This window comes from Triticum urartu, chromosome 5 (genome assembly GCF_003073215.2).
Source record: "Triticum urartu cultivar G1812 chromosome 5, Tu2.1, whole genome shotgun sequence".
Lineage (NCBI taxonomy): Eukaryota > Viridiplantae > Streptophyta > Magnoliopsida > Poales > Poaceae > Triticum > Triticum urartu.
This window is the reverse complement of record NC_053026.1, coordinates 422902188-422921876: the sequence shown is the minus strand read 5'-3', so window position 1 is coordinate 422921876 and position 19689 is coordinate 422902188. Positions and strand designations below refer to the sequence as shown.

General features: G+C 44.0%; 4 protein-coding genes across 4 annotated transcripts; 2 read left to right on the top strand and 2 right to left on the bottom strand.

The window, feature by feature from the left end:
* The first annotated feature begins 3299 nt into the window (after positions 1–3299).
* On the top strand, positions 3300–4344 carry LOC125509478 (probable leaf thionin). Its single transcript, XM_048674464.1, has 3 exons — positions 3300–3584; positions 3701–3766; positions 3881–4344. The coding sequence occupies exons 1-3, from the start codon at positions 3332–3334 to the stop codon at positions 3979–3981; spliced, it is 420 nt and encodes a 139-aa protein (XP_048530421.1). The 5' UTR covers positions 3300–3331; the 3' UTR covers positions 3982–4344.
* Positions 4345–4473: 129 nt separating this feature from the next.
* LOC125509476 (sulfate transporter 1.2-like) lies at positions 4474–10776 on the bottom strand. The gene is made up of 14 exons (XM_048674462.1): positions 10296–10776; positions 7773–8131; positions 7646–7694; positions 7344–7551; positions 7093–7267; positions 6648–6713; positions 6448–6561; positions 6239–6355; positions 6023–6149; positions 5645–5931; positions 5353–5543; positions 5155–5240; positions 4986–5062; positions 4474–4888 (listed from the first exon to the last, which is right to left on the bottom strand). The coding sequence occupies exons 2-14, from the start codon at positions 8100–8102 to the stop codon at positions 4745–4747; spliced, it is 1971 nt and encodes a 656-aa protein (XP_048530419.1). The 5' UTR covers positions 8103–8131; positions 10296–10776; the 3' UTR covers positions 4474–4744.
* A 3807-nt stretch (positions 10777–14583) lies between these two features.
* On the top strand, positions 14584–17309 carry LOC125509473 (pentatricopeptide repeat-containing protein At5g61400-like). Its single transcript, XM_048674459.1, has one exon. The coding sequence runs from the start codon at positions 14710–14712 to the stop codon at positions 16570–16572; it is 1863 nt and encodes a 620-aa protein (XP_048530416.1). The 5' UTR covers positions 14584–14709; the 3' UTR covers positions 16573–17309.
* An 81-nt stretch (positions 17310–17390) lies between these two features.
* Positions 17391–19689, bottom strand: LOC125509474 (fructose-bisphosphate aldolase-lysine N-methyltransferase, chloroplastic). The gene is made up of 6 exons (XM_048674461.1): positions 19106–19689; positions 18971–18999; positions 18635–18846; positions 18274–18396; positions 17772–18176; positions 17391–17679 (listed from the first exon to the last, which is right to left on the bottom strand). Exons 1-6 carry the CDS (start codon positions 19612–19614, stop codon positions 17467–17469), a joined length of 1491 nt encoding a protein of 496 aa, XP_048530418.1. The 5' UTR covers positions 19615–19689; the 3' UTR covers positions 17391–17466.

Below are 19689 nucleotides of genomic sequence, written 5' to 3'. Positions count from 1 at the left end.
GTCAAGGTAGTCATGATTGATGGTGTAGTGGTTGTGAACGATGAAACCGCACAAAGCCGATGGCACACAAAAATGCACTATGACAGAGTTGCAGGCATTGGCGATGCAGCTTGCGGATGTCAGAGGTTGTCATCGGTGATGAGTTCATCGGTTTTGCCAAGATCGAAGGAAACCCATCAAGTGCACATCAGTTTTATCAGGACCGTGTGGTCGTGTAGAGGTCGTCACTACGACGTGTCAATGCAGTCTTGCAATATTAACTCTAATCATTTGCAATGTCCAATTCTCCTTTTTTTATTGTCTTGCTCAATTAGTTTGCATGATGGTATTGGCTTTAACTTCCTGCGGGACTAACTTTTTTTGTGAAACCGTCGGATTGTTTCAAGGTTAATTAGCAGAAAAACTAGAGAATACCGGTACATGAGCACACTCGAACATTGGTACAACATGGGAAAGTCCATTCATGTTGAAAACACGACAAAAACATGACAACCAAACAAACACAAACAACTTATTCTAAAAAACACACAAACAACTGCAAAACCTACTCCAATGTTCCCCACTAGTAGATAGAAAAAACTTGCGACTGCTTGAGGGTATTTCTGGATTATTATTGTCCTAAAGAAATGTTAACTATAACTATTCCATTGAGCTTATGCAATTTCCTTTTTTTGCGGGGGCTTTTGCAATTTCTTTAATAGACTAAAAAATTTTGTAGAGTATTTCTTAATATGCGCTACAACTAGCAAGCGTAATGTCAAGAAGGAACACAAGAGATCAAAGTGGAGAAGAAAATGATAAGCTCATGGCCAATCTTAGTGATTTTAGTCCTTCAAAACGACAGCGGATTTATTGTACACATTGCGTCGATTCTAGCTTTTATTCGCAGCCGAGGTTTCAGTTCCATGTTGGCACGATCATGCTCAGCCCATGCAATAAACGAATCACTGTATGTACAAAGGTATTTTATATCACATCCGATATATACTTCTCTAACTCTGTGGCTGGAGGGAGAAAGTTTGGGGTAGTAGTGTTGAAATGTTGCAACATCTTGATTTAGTGGTATGCTTCTTCAAGTTTGTGTTGTAGGATTTTCAAAGGGTAGAGGGAAAGGAGGATTTGAAGAGAAGAAGAATTGGATGCATGGCACGCTTTTGCATTATGCATCTCCATTAAGCTCCTCAGAGCATATTGCAAATAATGTGTCATAGTTTCTTCATGATTGTTTGTAGATCTTAAATTCTGATGCGATGTGGCACTTGAGTTATAAGCATGTAATACATGTAAGCAAAAGTGCTTTTCTAGTCCCGAGCTCATGTGAGCTCGGATGAACAATAAAATCAAAATAAAATGGAAAAAAACAGAAAATTCTAAAAAAAATGTGTGTGAAACTTTAACAAATGTTTTGATAGCTTGCAAAATTTCATCACCAGATGACAACCCTGTAAAATGTAACGAAAAAATAAAACCAATGCTCCAAAATGTTATTTTTAGACACCTTTTACTAACTAAACACAATGTATTAAGGCTAGCTAAGTACCCTTCCCCTATTATCTTAGATTTCCCTTTGTGTAAACGATGCTACTCTGCTGATTGAATAAAGGAGGAGCCAGTTTTTCAAAAAAAAAATATTAATATGTACTTTAACATTTTCCTTGCACTACAAACATCAAGCATTTTCCATATTTCAACAATATGTACATTATTTACAATCGTTGACCACTAAACCTATCATGTTGTGATAGATTAACAATATTTAGAAATAGAAATAAATAGTTAAAGGTATTTCTAGCTCGCACATTGAGCGGGCCACTTTGCTAGTTTCAAAATAAAATAAAATAAAAATCACCAAAAAGATAATTGCTTCGGCTTCACAAAATGCATCCTAACTAGATCTACAAATACAGCAGAACTAAATCCATTTACCGAACAGATCTGCAAATAAATAAATAAATAATCAAATAAGGACAAGTACTCGCTCTGCTCGCCTAGCTGATGTCCAGCACACACTCATGAACCGTAAACGAAGGCACAGGAGGAACATATAAGGTAGGTTGTAATGGGGAGTATCATATACTAGTATCATGCATATGATACTAGTCTATGATACTACATCCCTAATGCATAGTATCATATGTTGGTATCATAGAGGACTACATTTATTGCCATGCATGATACGAAGTAGCACATCATTTAATATGATACAGTATCATGATATGATACTCAAGCCTCTCTTTCTTCATTTAATTCTATACCACTTCATCAAAATTGCTTAGTTGGCATGCATGATACTACCTATAATACTTCCATTACGGGCAGCCTAAGAGAGAAGAAGTAGTAGAAGAAGAATTTTTCCTAGGTGCTAACTTGGGCCACAGAATTGCTGGTCTAGGGTTCCCCCACCTCCCGCCGGTACTGCCGTCGGTACGTGTCGTCTGCGATGGTTTTAGGGCCATGGTGGTGTGGTGGATCTCGGTCCTTGTCGGGGAAGGGCTTTGTTTTCAGTTGTTCCTTCGTATTTTGTTAGAGTTTGTGTCCTATTCAAGAAGACGAGACGACAGCAGCTCCCTGAAGATGGAATAAGGTTCTCCCAGCCTACCCTCCCGATGGTGTGTCTAGCATCATCGATGGGCATGTGGAGGTGTGTCTCCGGCGGATCTGTCCTTGCTGGATATGCTCGGATCTGATCATAGTTCGTCCATGTTCATGCGTTTTCAGGTTGGATCCTTTCGATCTACTCTACTCTCTTCATCGGCGAGGGAGGGGCAATGACGGCGGCGCGTCTTTAGCTCGCTTCAGTGCTTGTAGTCGTCGCTAGATGATCTACGGATCTGGATGTAATTTTTATTATTTAAGATGTTTGTTGTAGTGCCATGATTGCAAATGAATATATCGGAAGTTTTCTTGAAAAATAAATAAGAGAAAAGAAAAAAGAAGAAGAACACGGAAGCTAATGAGGATGGAGAATAGGCATCTTCTGGGCGAGGTACCGTCGACGAGGACAACCGGTCGAGTGGCCACGTATCTGTCCATAACACAAGAGTAAAGTAAAATACACCTAAAAACATCCTAGTCGGCCATGGCACAAGAGCTGCACGTGAAAACTTAATGCACGAGGCAGGTAGGAGTTAGCGGGCACCGCATAATCGCCTAGGGCACGCAGCGCACACGTAGACGATCTCAACCGTGTACGTGGCTCTCAGCGGAGCACGGCTCATTCATGCATATCACTTCTCAACAATTACTGCCCATGCGGAGCATCGTCTCCTATAAATTGGGGCCATATATACGAGTCTTGTTCCTGTGCGTTTTCGCAGCAGGGAAGGCAGCCATGGAGAGCAAGCATTTCAAGAGCGTGATCATGTGTGTACTCATACTGATACTGGGACTGCTTGTCCAGGGACAAATCCAAGTAGCAGAGGGCAAGAGCTGCTGCAGAGACACCAGGTCAAGAAACTGTTACAACGTGTGCCTTCTTGTGCACCCCAGTACTCCCTGCTCAAAAATGTGTGGCTGTGTGCTCACAAGGGACAGCACATGCCCCAGGGAATACCCTAAGCTCAACCTTCTCCCCAGTTCAGCTGGTACGTGAACCCAAGCCACCCTTCCTGTTTTCTCTACATCATTTTGCTCCCAGATGCATAGAAATTGCAATTAACGGCTGGTTGACTAATGCTTGCTCCTGCTGTTGCGGAAGAAGAACCAGACGCCATTGAGTACTGCAAATTAGGATGTAGGCTCTCAGTCTGTGACAACGTCAATTCAGGTAGTATCTGAATTAACTCATCATCTGTATATATAACTTTCAATTTATCATAAGAGGGAAAAGTTTTTTTTCGGTTTGGAATGAGCATTGCACATATCTTGATCTTGTCATCAGCTGAGCTTGGCGAAGACACGAAAGTCGGCGTGGGGCGCTGCGGCGATGCGTGCGGCCGGTTCTGCAACGATGCCACCAACATTGCATCCGTCGATGCTTGATCATGTATGAGCATGCGCTGAGGTCCCGATCGTCTTCCCGGTGGCTTACCTTCTTCGTTGTTGCCGGTGCCTCACAAGTTATCTAGTTCTTGCTTTAGCTATGATGTGTTAGGCTTTGCTTCCAACTACTGTATGATGTGTCTGAAGTGTTGTGTGGGTGCTCTGCTTTTATTTTGGGATCTTGCACGATCCTTTGAGGTGCTGGGCTGGGGTTCGTCGTAATCCCCGGTCATGTAAGATAGTATGTCGTGTGTGGGGTAACAAAAACCCTAGTAGTAGCTGTGAACCTTGGTTTCTCTTAGCGAAATCGGAGAGGGGGGCCTCTCTTTTGATCAAGAAAATAAAATGCACCGAGATCCCACGTCAATCTTTTATTTATATCTGTACATACTTGAGGAAGATCCGCCGCGAGTTCCATAATTTACTTCGTTCATACTCAGTAGAGGAGCACTTCTAAACCTTATCTTCTACTCCCTCCGTTCACTATTAAGATATTTTGGATATTTCAATATGGACTACATATGGACTGAAATGAGTGAATAAATACACTAAAAAAGTTAGAACATCCTATAATGGGGAACGGAGGGGGTAGTATTTAGTAAACCGAAGAGGCTCCGGTGATTGCCTGAACTTATTATATGTTTCTACATCGGCCACAAAGCCACATCATCTTGCGCTGCCCAGCTTAGATCACAGGGAGCACCAAAACTATTATCAACACTAGCACCATGGCAGCACCAGCCATTCCTCCGAAATACTTCGCTCACGGTTCCTGCATCGACTTCGTCGTACAGAATCGCACAGCGTCAGAGACTGCGAGGAATATATGACTGCTTCCAATGTGCTCGGTGAGCTTGGATGCTTGCAGTTTTTCTATGACGACGGAACCAGGATTCGACAGAATGAGCTGCCAAAATACGCAACAATACAAACAACATTATCAGTGGCCCAGCAAAACAAGATTATAGTTTCTCTGAAAGTCTATGTAGCTTGAATGGGTGTACCTGCATATCTCTTTTCTGAAGATTCTTGTATAGATCTTCAAGAGCGTGTATGCCACTTGTATCGATGTCGATAACGGCTGCACCAGCATTTTCACCGGACTGCATGAGTACAATGATTGGAAAAAAAAATAGCTTGAAATTTCTCAGACTAACATATAATTCTACTCACGCGACATTTCCACGATCAAGGAACTGATTTTAGGCAATCCCAGTGCTTTAGCTCTATCTTCTTCGTCTGTCAGCCACCTAAGAATTCTGCCATGGAGCACAAGATATCAGGCCTATGAGGCTGAAATTACTGAATTCATGTATATTTTACCATTCTTCAAATTCAAAACATATTGTGTGATAAATTTACCATCTTTACCTTTCTCGGACGTAATTAGAGTTGGAAAAATAAATAGCAGAATCAACCCTCACAATCACCACCCCGGGAGTAAGTTTTGCTTCTGGATACTGGCTGATGTTCCTGTATATTGTGGTGCCGGGAAGGTTTCCAAGTAGGGCTGTCCTTGGCCTTGTTACTTGAAGAAGTATTTTGGCAAATGAGATTGCTACCTGGTAATATCCAGAAAAAACAAGTAATTTCTAGTTATGTCTCCACAAAAAGACATGAACATATTATTACGCTTCATCAAAGATAATGCATTGGTCCTTACAGCAATCAAGAGGCCAATCTCAACGGATACAAAAACAACACCGAAAAATGCTCCCATGCAAGCAATGAAGTCCAATTTGTCAACTTTCCATATGAGAATTGCTGCTTCATAGTCCACAAGGCCGATCACCGCAGAAATGATGATCGACCCTAGGATTGCATTTGGTGTGTATTTGAATAGCGGTGTGATGACCAACAAGGTAAGAAGAACCACCACTGACATAACCACATTGGATACAGGAGTCTTGCAGCCAGCCATGAAGTTAACTGCCGAACGTGAGAAAGAACCTGAAAAAAGAAAATACAGGATATAGATTTTGGCGCTGTATTTTCCAGACAGTTTACTGTCAGCTCTGTTCGGCAAAAAGGGTGGAGCTACCTGTTGTGACATAGCAAGATGTCATTGATCCTACTATGTTCATGGTTCCAAGTGCTACCATCTCCTTGTTTCCATCTAGCTGGTAGTCCTTCATAGCAGCAAATGTCCTTCCAATAGCTACAGCTTCCTGATGAAGTAGACACACACAGATTGATGAGAAATCTGGAGATGCACATGACAGGAAAAACAAATATGTGTCCATATCAGCATACATACTGTCAAACCAACTATGCCGCAAACAACACCGATCTTGAAACCTTTTGCAACAAACGGACCGGTGAAATAAATCATGTGTACTGATGATGGGTTGATTCCCTGTTCAATGTGCTTTACCTGATGACCAAGTGACAACAAATTTTTCATCCATGAAAAACAGTGTATGGTCCACACAACTGAGCCTGAATTGTACTAACTTAGTCACTTACTATCTGAACACCTTGCTTGTCGGCACGAGTAATGTATACAAAAAATGTTGCTAGAATCACTGAAATTATAGGAGCAATAGCTGGCACCCAGAAAAGCTTCCTTTTCTTCTTTCCCTGTGTAAATGGAACATCCTTAGTGGATAAGTAATTTTTTAAATGTTAAATGTGTTGTAAACATACAAGGAAAAAGAAATTCTTACGATGTACTTCGCAAACAGAAGGAAAACCAGGAAAGATACGCCAATCACAATTGTCTGCCAGTTCCACTGCATATACAACCATCTCCTTGTCAGTTCTTTAGGTAACTCAGACAGAAAGTAGTACTATCTTTAGCCTATGCTAATCCCTTCCCGGCGCAGGAAGATCCAGAAAAAAGAGGGAAACAAATTCACCTCCCAGCTTCCAAATGAATATAACAAATGAGCTCCAAACATCCAAAAACAATTCAGCACTTGCAAAAATATTTTTTTCCCCACATAAGTTAACTCCATATCAACACGGCATGACATACTTTTACTAATAACGAAAATATTTTTAAGTTCTAGGAATTACAAAGATGCTTTTATAATCCCAGAAAATGCAGCGCATGATGTTCTGACCAAGATATAAAATCGATATGTTACTGTTAAGTACTGAAATACATACCCCGTGATGAACTGATCTCCAGACAGATTCCATAACAGAAACTATGTCGGTTTTCCTTGTAAAGTTTGCGATACCCAACACGTATTTCAGCTGCTGCAGGGCAATAGTAATGGCAGCTCCCCCCATGAATCCGACAATTGCAGCATGTGACAAGAACTCTATAAGGAACCCTAACCTGACAAAATAAATACCAACTCTTAGTCCAACACGTCGACACTACATGCAAGCTTTTAGTATATGTTTGCATATACCTTAGAAATCCTAAGGCTGCTTGAGTGATGCCAGCGAAGAAGGTTGCCGTGAAAGCGAGGCGCATGTATTCCTCCTTGTTTTTGACATGGTCAACCTCAGCTTGTAGAAGTGAACCTATCAAAAGAGAAACCACGGCAACCGGGCCAATCGCTATATCCCTTGAGCTACCCATTGCAGCATAGATCAATGGGGGAATGAAGCTGGAGTCTGAAACCAACTAACAAAAGTAAATTATGATAGCAAAACAAGCTTAAATGTTTCACATCAAATCTCCACAACAGAGTCAAGAGGAGGAACTTACAAAGCCCATACTGCGGATCCAAATTAGCAAGCTTCGAATAGCCAATGTCCTATTAGAGTCCAATATTCGGTGTCAGGCACAGTTTAAGTGGCCAAAGCCAAGGTGGACTAGTCATCCTTGATGATACCTGAGGAATGCAGAGGCTTGCGATGGTCAATCCGGCAATCAGATCGCCTTTGAACTTGTTGAGACTGTAATCCCTACCCCACCCAAATATTGGAAACAAGAACTCCAGCCCCATCATGAACCTCCTCGGTCCGGATTGGCCCTTGTACTGACGCAGCGGGTTGTCGTGGAAGAAAGTCTCTCTCAATGTTTCTGTAAATTCTGTGGCCAAGTTCTTGGGAGGGGGATAGCCCACTTTGTACACCAGCGGTGCTTGAGATGGGTCATTGGAGGGTGTCTGTGTGGTGATGCTAGGTTCATCTGCTGCCTCGTCAGATATATGATGAACCATCTCTGCTACTGGAACAACCTTTTGTTATCCTGGAGAAACAGTTGAATTAATTTTAGTAGACGGTTCTAAAAAAAATAGCTGGAGAGGGCATGAAGGGTAGACGTTTACAGTACTCCAACATTGCAAATATAACCATAAAAACACCACCTAAATGACGTCATGAAGCGATGGTCTACTTTGGAACAATGGACGATGCAACCGCTATATCACACAAAAGTTGGTCAATCAAACAGAAATGTTCCCAGAAAATGGAATAAAAATGGCATACTACGTTGCTGCCCTCGCCCCTCATATAGTTGTACAATATTAATTATGTATTCTCATCCCAGATTGGCCCTTGTGCTTCCCTTTTCATCGATATTTATAATGTTTAAGAGTTTTATCTTTTTTTCTGAACATAGGATGCTTTTTTTAAGCTGTTTTATAATTATTAATTTTTTTTGTAGCTGACATAGCTAGGTTGAATTTGAGCCTTAAATTTTATATATTGCTAGTAAACTGACAAGTATATAAATTTTGTCGTGACTAATTTTCGTAGTAGAAAGAGATTGAATCAGCAATGTTGGAGTACAGACTATCCTGAATTTTCGTTTTGGGAGAAATATAGGTGATGGTTATTAAAGATGAACATGTACCTTGAGCTCAGACCACTAGCAGGCAAAACAGTGAATCGATTTTATGATATCTTCAAAATAGAATAATCTATTTGATATTTGATGCTCGCTCTTATATAGAACAACCATCTGTTTCTCTCAACTGTCCCATTCTAACCGTAAAAGGATAAAAGAAAAGGTAGACTGTTCTTTCTTGTAAGCACAAGACTTTGCGGTGTTGGTCTGAAAGTCCAAGTGGGCTTATTCAAAAAGCAATAATTGGTGCAGGAAGTTCCAACTATTCTCTTTGAATCCTGACCCAATGGTAATAAATGAGCAACTAATAATATTAATAAAAGCCAAATGAGTCAAGTTTGTGCCTAGGCTGAGATAGACCAACTAAGATGACAGAAAATACTCCATACTGTACATCTGTAGAATTCTCCAAATCAAAGCTGAGACGAAGAGCAGACAGATAGACAGAGGCAGTTGTTTCCAAGTGAAGGGATTGATTTATTATTATCTAATATAACTAAAGAATACTACTACTACAAAATTCGGCAACCTTAATCTTCTTACTTACATGAGCAGTGACGGGTCCCAATTGCTAAGAAAGAAGCTCTAACCACATTTATTTTCAGAAAACCTAAGTAGTAATATTTTCTGTAGAATTTTCATTCTCGGCCAGTTTCATTAGGCTGCGGATGGAACCAAGCACGCTTGGTCGCAGCTTACTTGCATGATTCAAAGATAATAATGGTGGACTGTTGTTTCTTGTACTAAGCACAAGACTTTCCGGTGTTGGTCTGAAAGTCCAAGCAGGCTTGTTCAAAAAGCAATAATTGGTGCAGAAAGTTCCAACTATTCGCTTTGAATCCTGACCCAGTGGTAACAGATGAGCAACTAATACTATTAATAAAGCCAAATGAGTCAAGTTTGTGCCTAGGCTGAGATAGTCCAACTAAGATGTCAGAAGATACTCCATACATCTGTAGAATTCTCCAAATCAAAGCTGAGACGAAGAACAGACAGATGAACAAAGGCAGTTGTTTCCAAGTGAAGGGATTGATATATTATAATCCAAAGAACACTGCAAATTTGACAACCTTAATCTTCTTACTTATCATGAGCAGTGACTGATCATCATTCCACCTAAAACGGGTCCCAATTGCTAAGAAAGAAGCTCTTGCCACATTTATTTTCAGAAAACCTAACTAGTAGTAATATTTTCAGAACAAATTTTCATTTTCGGCCAGTTTCATTGGGCTGCGGATGGAACCAAGGAACACTTCGTCGCAGCTTACGGGATGCTAATGACGAGCCGACTGAAAATTCCGCGAGACATTCAATCAGTTAATTACGAAGCATTACTCGCTGACACACAAAAGGTATCGGTGAATTGCCGGTTTCTCATCCATAAAAAAAGAGATGGATACACTGCTGATTTCCGAGCAGAGGAACTGACGGCTAACAAAAATCGACAGCCGCGGCCGTAACAGACGAAATGCGACGAGTTGTACGGAAATGAAGAACCAAGAACGACTGAAGGGGAGGGGAGAAGATGTTCATGGATCAGAATCATCGGATGAAGGGATTTTACCGGGTATACAGTGGTTCCTGTGATCGGTGGGTGGAGCCGCCGCGCGCTCAGGGTTCACCGGCCCACGAATGGCGCATCCCTCTCGGCGTTGGCGCGGCGAGAGCGGATATATATGCCGTCTGGAGGCACCAGGAGGATCCGCCTGCCGGGGAAACAGACGCGCCCAACGGACAAAAGAGCGGCAATGGAAGGTAGCGCGATCTCTGCTGGCAGTTGTTTATACCACGGAGTCGGGAGACGAGGGAGGACGGCGATGTGGACGTGCCGAACCAAAATGCCTGCCTGAGAAGTCGCTGCCGAACCAAAATGGCTGGGAAGTCACGGCGGGCTCCACGGCCGTGGAACCGGAGCCGTCCTACGCGCGGGGGGGCAGGGCCGCGCCGGTCGGTCAACGGCACCGCGGTCAGGGTCTACGGGGACCGACGGCGGCGAGGGAAGGGTGATGGGTTTCAGTGTTTTGGACCGTGGAATAGTGGTCGGGACGACGAGAGGTGAAGTGAACCGCGTGTGGGGCGGGGTGTTGGAATGGTCCGTCCAAGGGTGTAGCTTTCGCCCGTACGTGTGGGGCGCGGCTGGGAGTTTGCCAGGACGGGAAGGGAATCCGTCTGTGTACATTTCAACCTGGTGGGCCGTCCGGGATGGGGAGAGGTGGACAAATGGTTGAGATGTTTCCTCCTCTCGCTTCTTTCGTTTTTTTTACGCATATACACGCGCATATACTCGTCCTTATGAAGGCACACACGCATATTCTATCTCCATGAGCATCTCTAAAAGACTGAGCTGACATATCATCTTTAGATTTACGAAGTCACCGTAAGCGCCTCGTCGTCGACGGGAACGTCTCCTCCCACTGAATGCGCATCACCGGAAATCCTGAAATAAATCCAGAAATAAATGCGAGCACCGGGATTTGAACCCTGGTGGACTGGGGATACCACAGTCCCTCTAACCATCCAACCATAGGTTGGTTCGCCGTTTCAAAATAATTGAAGTTTCGTGTTTGTTTTAAGTCAAACTTCGCTAAGTTTGATCGGAGTTTATATATACAAAAATATATCAACATCTATAACCCTAGATTTGTCACATTAGATTCGTTATGAAATGTACTTATTATGACGTTGAATAACTTAGAGAAAAATATACTTTTCGTCCCTTAACTCTTGGCAGAGTCTAGATTTGGTTCCTCAACTCCGAAACCAAACAACTTGCACCCTGAAGTACTAAAACCGGACAAGGTTCGTCCCTGGACACGGTTTTGACCGGTTTTGGTGCTGACTTTTGCCGGTTTTGACCGTGTTTTGACTCAAATTCACGTACTTTCTTCAAATCCGTTTATTTTATTCAGGTCTGCATACCATTTTCAAGTGCTTTTTTTTCCAATTCTGTGTACTTTCTGTAAAAGTTCATGAATTTGAAAAAGTACACGAATTTGAAAGCAGTACACGAACATGAAAAAAGTACGCGGATTTAAGAAAAATACGCGAACTAGAAAAAGTATGCGGATTTGGAAAATTATGTGAACTTGAAAAAGTACGTGGATTTGAAAATAGTGCGGATTTCAAAAAGGTATGTAAATTTGAAATTTTACGCAAACGTGAAAAGTACAGAGATTTGAAAAAGGTACATGAATTCAAAAGATTCACATATTTGAAAGATATACACGTATTTAAGTTAGCACCGGTCAAAATCGGGGTGAGCCAGCACCAAAACCGCTCAAAATCGAGACCAGGGATGAATCTTGTTCGGTTTCAGTAGTTGGGGGTGCAAGTTGTCCGGTTTCAAAGATGAGGGACCAAATCTAGACTTGGACAAAAGTTAAGGGACGAAAAGTATACTTTTCTCAATAACTTATTTTGGGACGGAGGGAGTATATATTAGCTAAATATACCCGTGTGTTGCAACGAGGCAACTTTATTATAGTAGTTCAACGTAGGAGCATTTTAATTGGGTTGATGCTGAGATATGTGGTGGGGAGGGATTCCATATATAGTTAAAGGTAATGAAAGATATGATGTGATTGAGATTGTGTATGTGCAACCATGTGAGTTAATTTTGTTGTTTGCTTGCAAGGATTTCTTGCTACTGACAATTTGTTTGATTTATGTTGATTGCTTTGCAAGCGATTTCTTTCCCCAAAACAAGGAGGTGGGGCGGCGGTTTGAAAAAGAATTAATAGGGGTTATCGTGTGGTTTGAAAAAAAAAATCAATGAGAGGGGACACATATCGATGGAAGGGATGGAAGCGAAACCAACAAACTCTTCTTTAGTACTTCCTCCGTTCGAAATTAGTTACTTCCTCCGTTCGAAATTAGTTGAGCTCAAACAGATGTATCTACCAATTCCGGACGGAGGAAGTAGTATTTATATATTTGACATTATAGATCTTAGCACATTTTCCCATAAAATTTTGTCAAACTGTAATTAGTTTAACATAAGACAATCCTAAAACTTCAATTACTTCGACACAGAAGGAGTATTCTACATGAGTGTGTGAATGACAAACTCAGCTTCTTTCAAAATAGTTAGGATATATTTCTTATTATATATTCTACAAGAATGTATGAATAATATTCCTCTTTCGAGAAATAGTTTTCAAGATGGCACCATGGATAAATAGTTAAGATATATCCTCCTTTATGCTTTGACATAATGATGCATTTACCAATTCATATGTGCTAAATAATTATGAAGAAATTTCAGATTATGCAAAGTAATCAATAGAATTTATTGTCTTTTGTGCCTCTTGCGTGAAAGTACAACTATGTTTCCTCAAAAGTGAAGCACGATATTGTGCTTCTCGCATGAAAGCACAAACCATGCTTTCCAAAAATGAAACACAGATAGTACAGTTTTGAAACACAGGTTAGTATAGCTTTGAAGCATGACCAGTAGACTTTTGAAGGACGAATCTAGTTTTAAAGATCTTAACACAAGAAATGAAATGGCAGAAATGGTTGGTGATTTGGACGCACGGTTAGAGAGATAAATCATTTTTAAAAATCAAATATATGAAAGTTTTTACCTCTGTGCAAGTCGTCAAACACCTTGAAGTTGCACAACGAAAGGGGTGGCGCAGCCGAACGGCAGGGAGAAGGCGTGGGGTTGCAGCGAAGCATGGGGGGTGGGGGTGTGTGTGTGGGGGGGGGGGGGGGGGGGGGGGGGGGGGGGGGGGGGGGGGGGGGGGGGGGGGGGGGGGGGGGGGGGGGGGGGGGTGGTCTAAAAATGGCTCAACGGAGGCGACCGGATCTAAATTGAGGCAGTCTGGGTGATGAAGATGGCACCCAAAGGCGACAGTGTGGGAATGTGGATGGTGGCAAAAGGGGGCGCTCGCCCTAAAATGTCCATGACGTCAATATTTGGGCAGATGGAGAACACGTTACATCATGTCGCGCAACGTCCAAATATGAAGATTCACGGATTGGATTTAAAGCATACTAAAAGTACTATATAGCGATTGAGGACAGGATGACAACTATGTTAGACTTGTCTTTTCAGTCAAAATCATTGTATTAACAATTACAATTACATGATGATTGTGAAATAATATGTGGTTGAATGGTTAGGATGACAGTGGTATCGTCAGCCTACCACGATTCAAGTGCTAGACTTGACATTGGTGCTTACATTTCTCTTAATTTGTTTCAGGCCTTCCGACGTTTCGCGTTCAGTGAGAGAAGACTTTTCGGTCGTCTACAAAGGCGTATGTGACGGTTTTCTCAATCTCAAAATGATATGTTATCTCAATCTCGAGGGTGTTTATAGGGACAGGGTATGCGTATATGTGTTTATAGGGGTGAGTGTATGAGTGTTTGCGTGTTAAAACGATAATTCTGTTTCCTCTGCCTCCCGCAGCGCCGTCGTCGGTCTATCTCGTCCCCGGTTGCCTTAAGGCATGGCGGCGCGGTGGATCCCGGCCCTTGCCGGCGGGAGGGCTCTGTTTTCAAATGTTTATTCAAGTTTTGTTAGGGTTCGTGTCCTATTCAGAAAGACGAGACGACGGAGGCTCTTTGAAGATCCCGGTGGTGTGTCTAGCATTATTGGGAGGCGTGTGAAGATGTCCTTAATAGATTTGCTCGGATCTAATCGTACTTCATCTATGTTTGTGTGTTTTCATATTGGATCCTTCTGATCTACGCTACTCTTCATCAGCGCTAGTTGTCGTTCTACTACGCCGGTCCTATGAGGCCTCTTGCATGCTAGACTAACGGCATCGAGCCAGTTTTTTTTCTTTTAAAGAAAAAACCGGCATCGAGCTTTTTTTGAAAAACTGCATCGAGCTGAATCTGGCCTGAATCTGCTGAATGCTCCATGCCCAACCGCATCAACGAGCTCACCGAGAAAACCCAGGCAGTCAAATTCCCAGTCGAATAGGAGCAGAGCAGCACAGATTTGCCGCCTCGCCAATGCCAACCCCATGCCACTCTCGCCACCACTCCGCCTCATCCTCTCCTCCCGCCGCCGGCCCCTCGCCACGCGCCACCGCTGCCTGTCCTCCGCCGCCGCCGCCGTAGCCGCTGCCACCCCAGCCACCTCAAGGGACCGCGCCGCCCACCTCGCCGCCGCCGTCCACGGCTCGGCCGCGGCCAAGAACTTCGCGCACGCCATCCGTTTGACGAAATCCCTCGTCCAGGCCTCCTCCCCCGGCGCGCGCCCGGGCGCTGCCGCCTTCTCCGCGCTCGCCTCCAGCTCCACCTCCCCTGGCCCCGCGCTCGGGGTGCTCGTCATCGCTCTCTCCCAGATGGCGCTCCACGACGAGGCGCTGTCCGTCTTCCACCGCCTGCCGACGCTGCCGGCGCTGCCCGCCTGCAACGCGGTCCTCGACGTGCTGGTGAGAGCCCACAGGTTCGACCGCGTCTGGAAGCTGTTCGACGAAATGCTGAGCCGGGGGATGGCGCCGACCGTGGTGACGTACAACACGCTCATCAACGCGTGCCGGCATGAGGGCGCTGTGGCCAAGGCTCGGGAGGTCTGGAAGCAGATGGCGGCGAGACGGATTGGTCCAAATGTGGTCACTTACTCGACGATGATATCCGCACTCTGTGACGAGGGCTGCATCGCCGAGGCTGAGCGGCTGTTCCTTACCATGAAGCAAACAGGGATGCGACCCAACCATTACACATACAATGCACTGATGAGCAGCCACTGCAAGAGAGATGGTGTCAAGAGGGCACTCACGTTGTACCAGGAACTGCTGAAGAGTGGTCTCGTTCCCAATGCTGTGATCTTTACAACGCTGATTGACGGTTTCTTCCAGGTGAACAGAATAAGTGATGCGAAAAATATTTTTCTTGACATGCACAGGTATGGAGTTGCTCCCACCGTGCCCGTGTACAACAGCTTGATTGATGGAGCTTTCAGGTCTGGTGATTCACAAGAAGCATTAACAGTTTATGAGGACATGGCTCGCCTAGGTTTGTGCCCAGATGAGTTCACCTGCAGCATAATTGTAAGAGGCCTCTGTTCGGGAGGTCAAGTGCAGGTAGCGGCCAGGTTTCTTGAAGCAATGCAGCAATCTGGTGTTTATCTTAATGCTGCTGCATACAACGCGCTAATTGATGAGTACTGCAAGAATGGAGATCTAGCTGAAGCCCTGGCAACATGCACAATAATGAGTGAGGTTGGAATTGAGCCAAATGTGGTGACCTACTCCTCCTTGATAGATGGGCATTCAAAGAAAGGGAAGATGGAAATAGCAATGGCTATATACACGGAGATGATAGCCAAAGGGGTTGAACCTAATGTGTTGACATACACGGCTCTGATTCATGGCCATGCCAAGGATGGTGACATCAATGCTGCTTTTAGGTTACAGAAGGAGATGGCGGAGAAAGGCATTTCTCCAAATTCAGTCACAGTGTCGGTTCTTGTTGATGGTCTCTGCAGAGAGAATAGGATTCAAGATGCAGTCATGATCTTCATGAAGCACTCAGGGCAGAAGAAGCATGCTGACATTCGTACCTGTTTATCGAACTCCACAACTGAGGAAGACCATTCAATCCCAAACAGTGTGACATACATGACCTTGATATATGGTCTTTATTTAGATGGCCAATACCGTGAAGCTGGTAAGTTCTTCTCTTGCATGAGAGAATCTGGTATGGTGCCTGATAGCTTCACTTACTCACTACTGATCCGTGGACAGTGCATGCTTGGCTATGTCTTGAATGCCATGATGCTCTATGCTGATATGGTTAAAGTCGGTGTTAAACCCATGACAGTCTGTCCTGACATTTGGTCAAGGGATGCATCAAATGATCTCAAAACTGTTGAAACATAAGTGTTGGCTCATCTGACTAGAATCAAGGCTTGAGAGAACTTTCACAGAAGCCCAGTTCACAGATCGCGAACCCCGTGACTTGTCAGTCACACAATGAAGAACCATTCTGCTACATCTGGGACAGAACTGAGGGCTTGCCATCTCAATAGCCCTTCACATATGAGTTTCAACGAAGGTTTTTTTTTGGAGAAAATGAACCTGCTTCTCAAGGTAAATGAAGGTTCAGCCAATTTCACATTAATTTGGATCATTTTGGACCACCAGCTCTGTAAATGGAAACTAAGGGAAGTCCTGTACCTTATAGATGATATGTTGATTAATAGAAGCTGCACAAGATGATTATAAGCTTTCTCAAAGAAACACAGATGGCTATAATGAACAGAGCTTCAGAGTTGAAGCCCAGCTGTAGCAAATGACCGATTGACAGTAATGCGATCTAGCACGCTAAACCGCTTCTGTGCTGGTTGATATACAAATTGCTTGTGTTCTGAGCTAGCCGAGTTCGGAGTAGAGACGGAGATGCAAGTGTGCAGCACATGCTGCACTAGGACTATAATGGACGATATGATCCATATCACCTTAGTCAGATAATTTGTACAGCTTCGCTGCTGATAGTCAAATTTGCTGCCACATGCGAGATGTGAAAGATGGTCTCCTATATTTATGAGATTATTAATGAAGTTATGTAGTGCCTGATAGAATTATCATTGACAATCTTGTATTTGTTTGAAATTTGAATGTTGATAGTGATTTGATAAAAAAATCACTCTGTTTTATTGATTATGGCACAGAAATCAGTTTTTAATCGCACTTGTTAATAATGTGTGAACCCATCTTTTTCTTTTCTTTTCAAATTAGTCTGGTGTTGCAAAAATAGGATGGTACAATCTGTCCCTAGGACTCCCAGAAAATAATGTCACCATTGTCACCAATAAAACCAAGATCCTTGAGCCTCCTTTCCTGGTAGTACTCAAGGTCATCTAATTCTTGCTCCCTCTCCTTGAAAATATCATTGATTTGCTCCAGTACTTTCTTTTCACCCACTCTCACTTCAATGGCAATTTGCTGTCTTGATTGCAGATCTTCTCTCTCCAATAGCTCTTCATCCTGAATATTTTATGCATGTTTTATCAGACTAATCAGGAGGTAACCAACAAATAAGATGAAAGTGAATAGCATTCTTTTTTTAGCAGGCTCACCTCTTCTATGGTGGTGTGGTAAGCAGCAAGAGCAGATTTGCAGGCATTCTGGATGACTTGGCATATTGATTCCTCGTTGTCACGGCTCACAGGCAGTTCAAGGTGCTCCCAAACTTTATTTCTAAAGAGGGCTTCCAAGAGAAATGCGTCTGTTCCCCCAAGACAAAGTAATCGTAGGTACGTAATCATTTGAGGAGGAAGAGATTCACCGAGGACGACATCGAAGTATGCGGTCTCCCCCATTCCGTTTAGCTCTGCAATGTCAAGTTTGTCTTCATAGAAGGGATCAGATTCAGAGATCTCCAGCGTCAGAGTATACGAGTCCCTTGACGAGTTTTCTTCAGTGAACCCATAGTCAAGTGCCAATTCAGCATTACTCTTGTCCAGGTCATACTGAACATATATCTGTCAACGTATATCATTAAAACTGCTGGTTATGAAAGATCTTGGCAAATACAGTATTACATTACATATAACAAAAGTAATATAAGTTGATGCATGCCTGTTCTCCAGATTTAACCTCCATTGGCGTTCGCAAAGAGAACACAGTATCCCTGCCTAAAAAGCCCTTTCCTTTGATCTCCCAACAGGATTCTTTTGAGGTAATATCACCATTGTGATTTATCTGATTTGGCAAAGTACCAAAATGATTATAACTGAATAATATTCAGAATTGCATCATGTATTGAGGAAAAACGCATAGGCAAGTAATCTCTAACAAAAAATATATTCCAACAGGTAGCATGACAACTTAATCACTAAAATTACAAGGATGCCCATTGACACAAGGAGAATTGACTGGGAGCCTTTTGAATAATCAACGTCAGACCAATGTAGGCATGTTTTGAGTTCAGAGATCTTACCAGATCAGCAAATGGTATGAGGGCAAGCTTATCTCCACGGAGCTCAGGGAAAACCCTTGATCTTAGTACTCCGAATGCCCATAGAAAATCATCAAATGTTATAGTACCAGGGAAAAGGTCTTTATTCGCGTTTATGATCTCAGCTTCAACATTATCGAATTCGCTTTGCACGTACTCTTTCACACCCGTCGTTGTGCTCAGCAATTGTGTTCCTGAAAAGCAAAGGACAAAAGCATACAAAGTTAATTACAACTCCATCAGGTAACTACTAATCCACAAAAGATCGAAGATCGAGTTTCGACGGCGAAGGCATGGAATTTTGCACTGCACGCTCACCTTGTATCTCCAAGAGCTCTTCTTCTGACCTGCACTGGAGGCACGAAGCAACCACTCGAAAGCATCAGAACGCGCAATACGAGGCCGTGCAGAAGCAGCAAAGACATTTCATCAAACACATCAGCGTCACCTCACCAGAAGATGGTGGAGTCGGTCTGGCGCGGGAGGATGGCGAGGTAGGGCGCCCACAGCGAGTCCCCTCCGCGCGCAGCCTCCCTGAGGATGAGCAGCGAGACGGAGACCCACGGGCGGAGGTCCCCGGCGCTGCCGCAGACGCGGCCGAGGTCGGAGGCGGCGACGGCGTCCGCGTCCAACCAGAGCTTCTTGGGCACCTCGGCGACGACCTCGCCGCGGGGCAGGTCCCGCGCCGCCACGAGGCCGAGGCCCTCCGGCACGACCGCCGGAGCCACCGAGCCCGTGTCTGCACCCTGGGAAGAGAGCCAGCGACGGAAGTTCTGCAGCGCGGCGTCCGAGGGCGCGGACACCGCCGTCGCCGCTGCCGCCGATGCCCTTGTGGCTGCGGCGGCCGCGCGCGGGAGCAGGTGGAGGAGGGGCCTCGGCCTCCTGGAGAAGCGGAGGACGGGAGGGGGTCCGTGGCCGGAGAGGAGCCGAGGCGGGAGGACGAGGTGGTGGAGAGCTGCCATGGCGCGCGGGGAGGAGACGGGCACCGCGACGTGGGTTGCGGAGGTCGGAGGATGTGACTGTTTGGATTGGGAAAC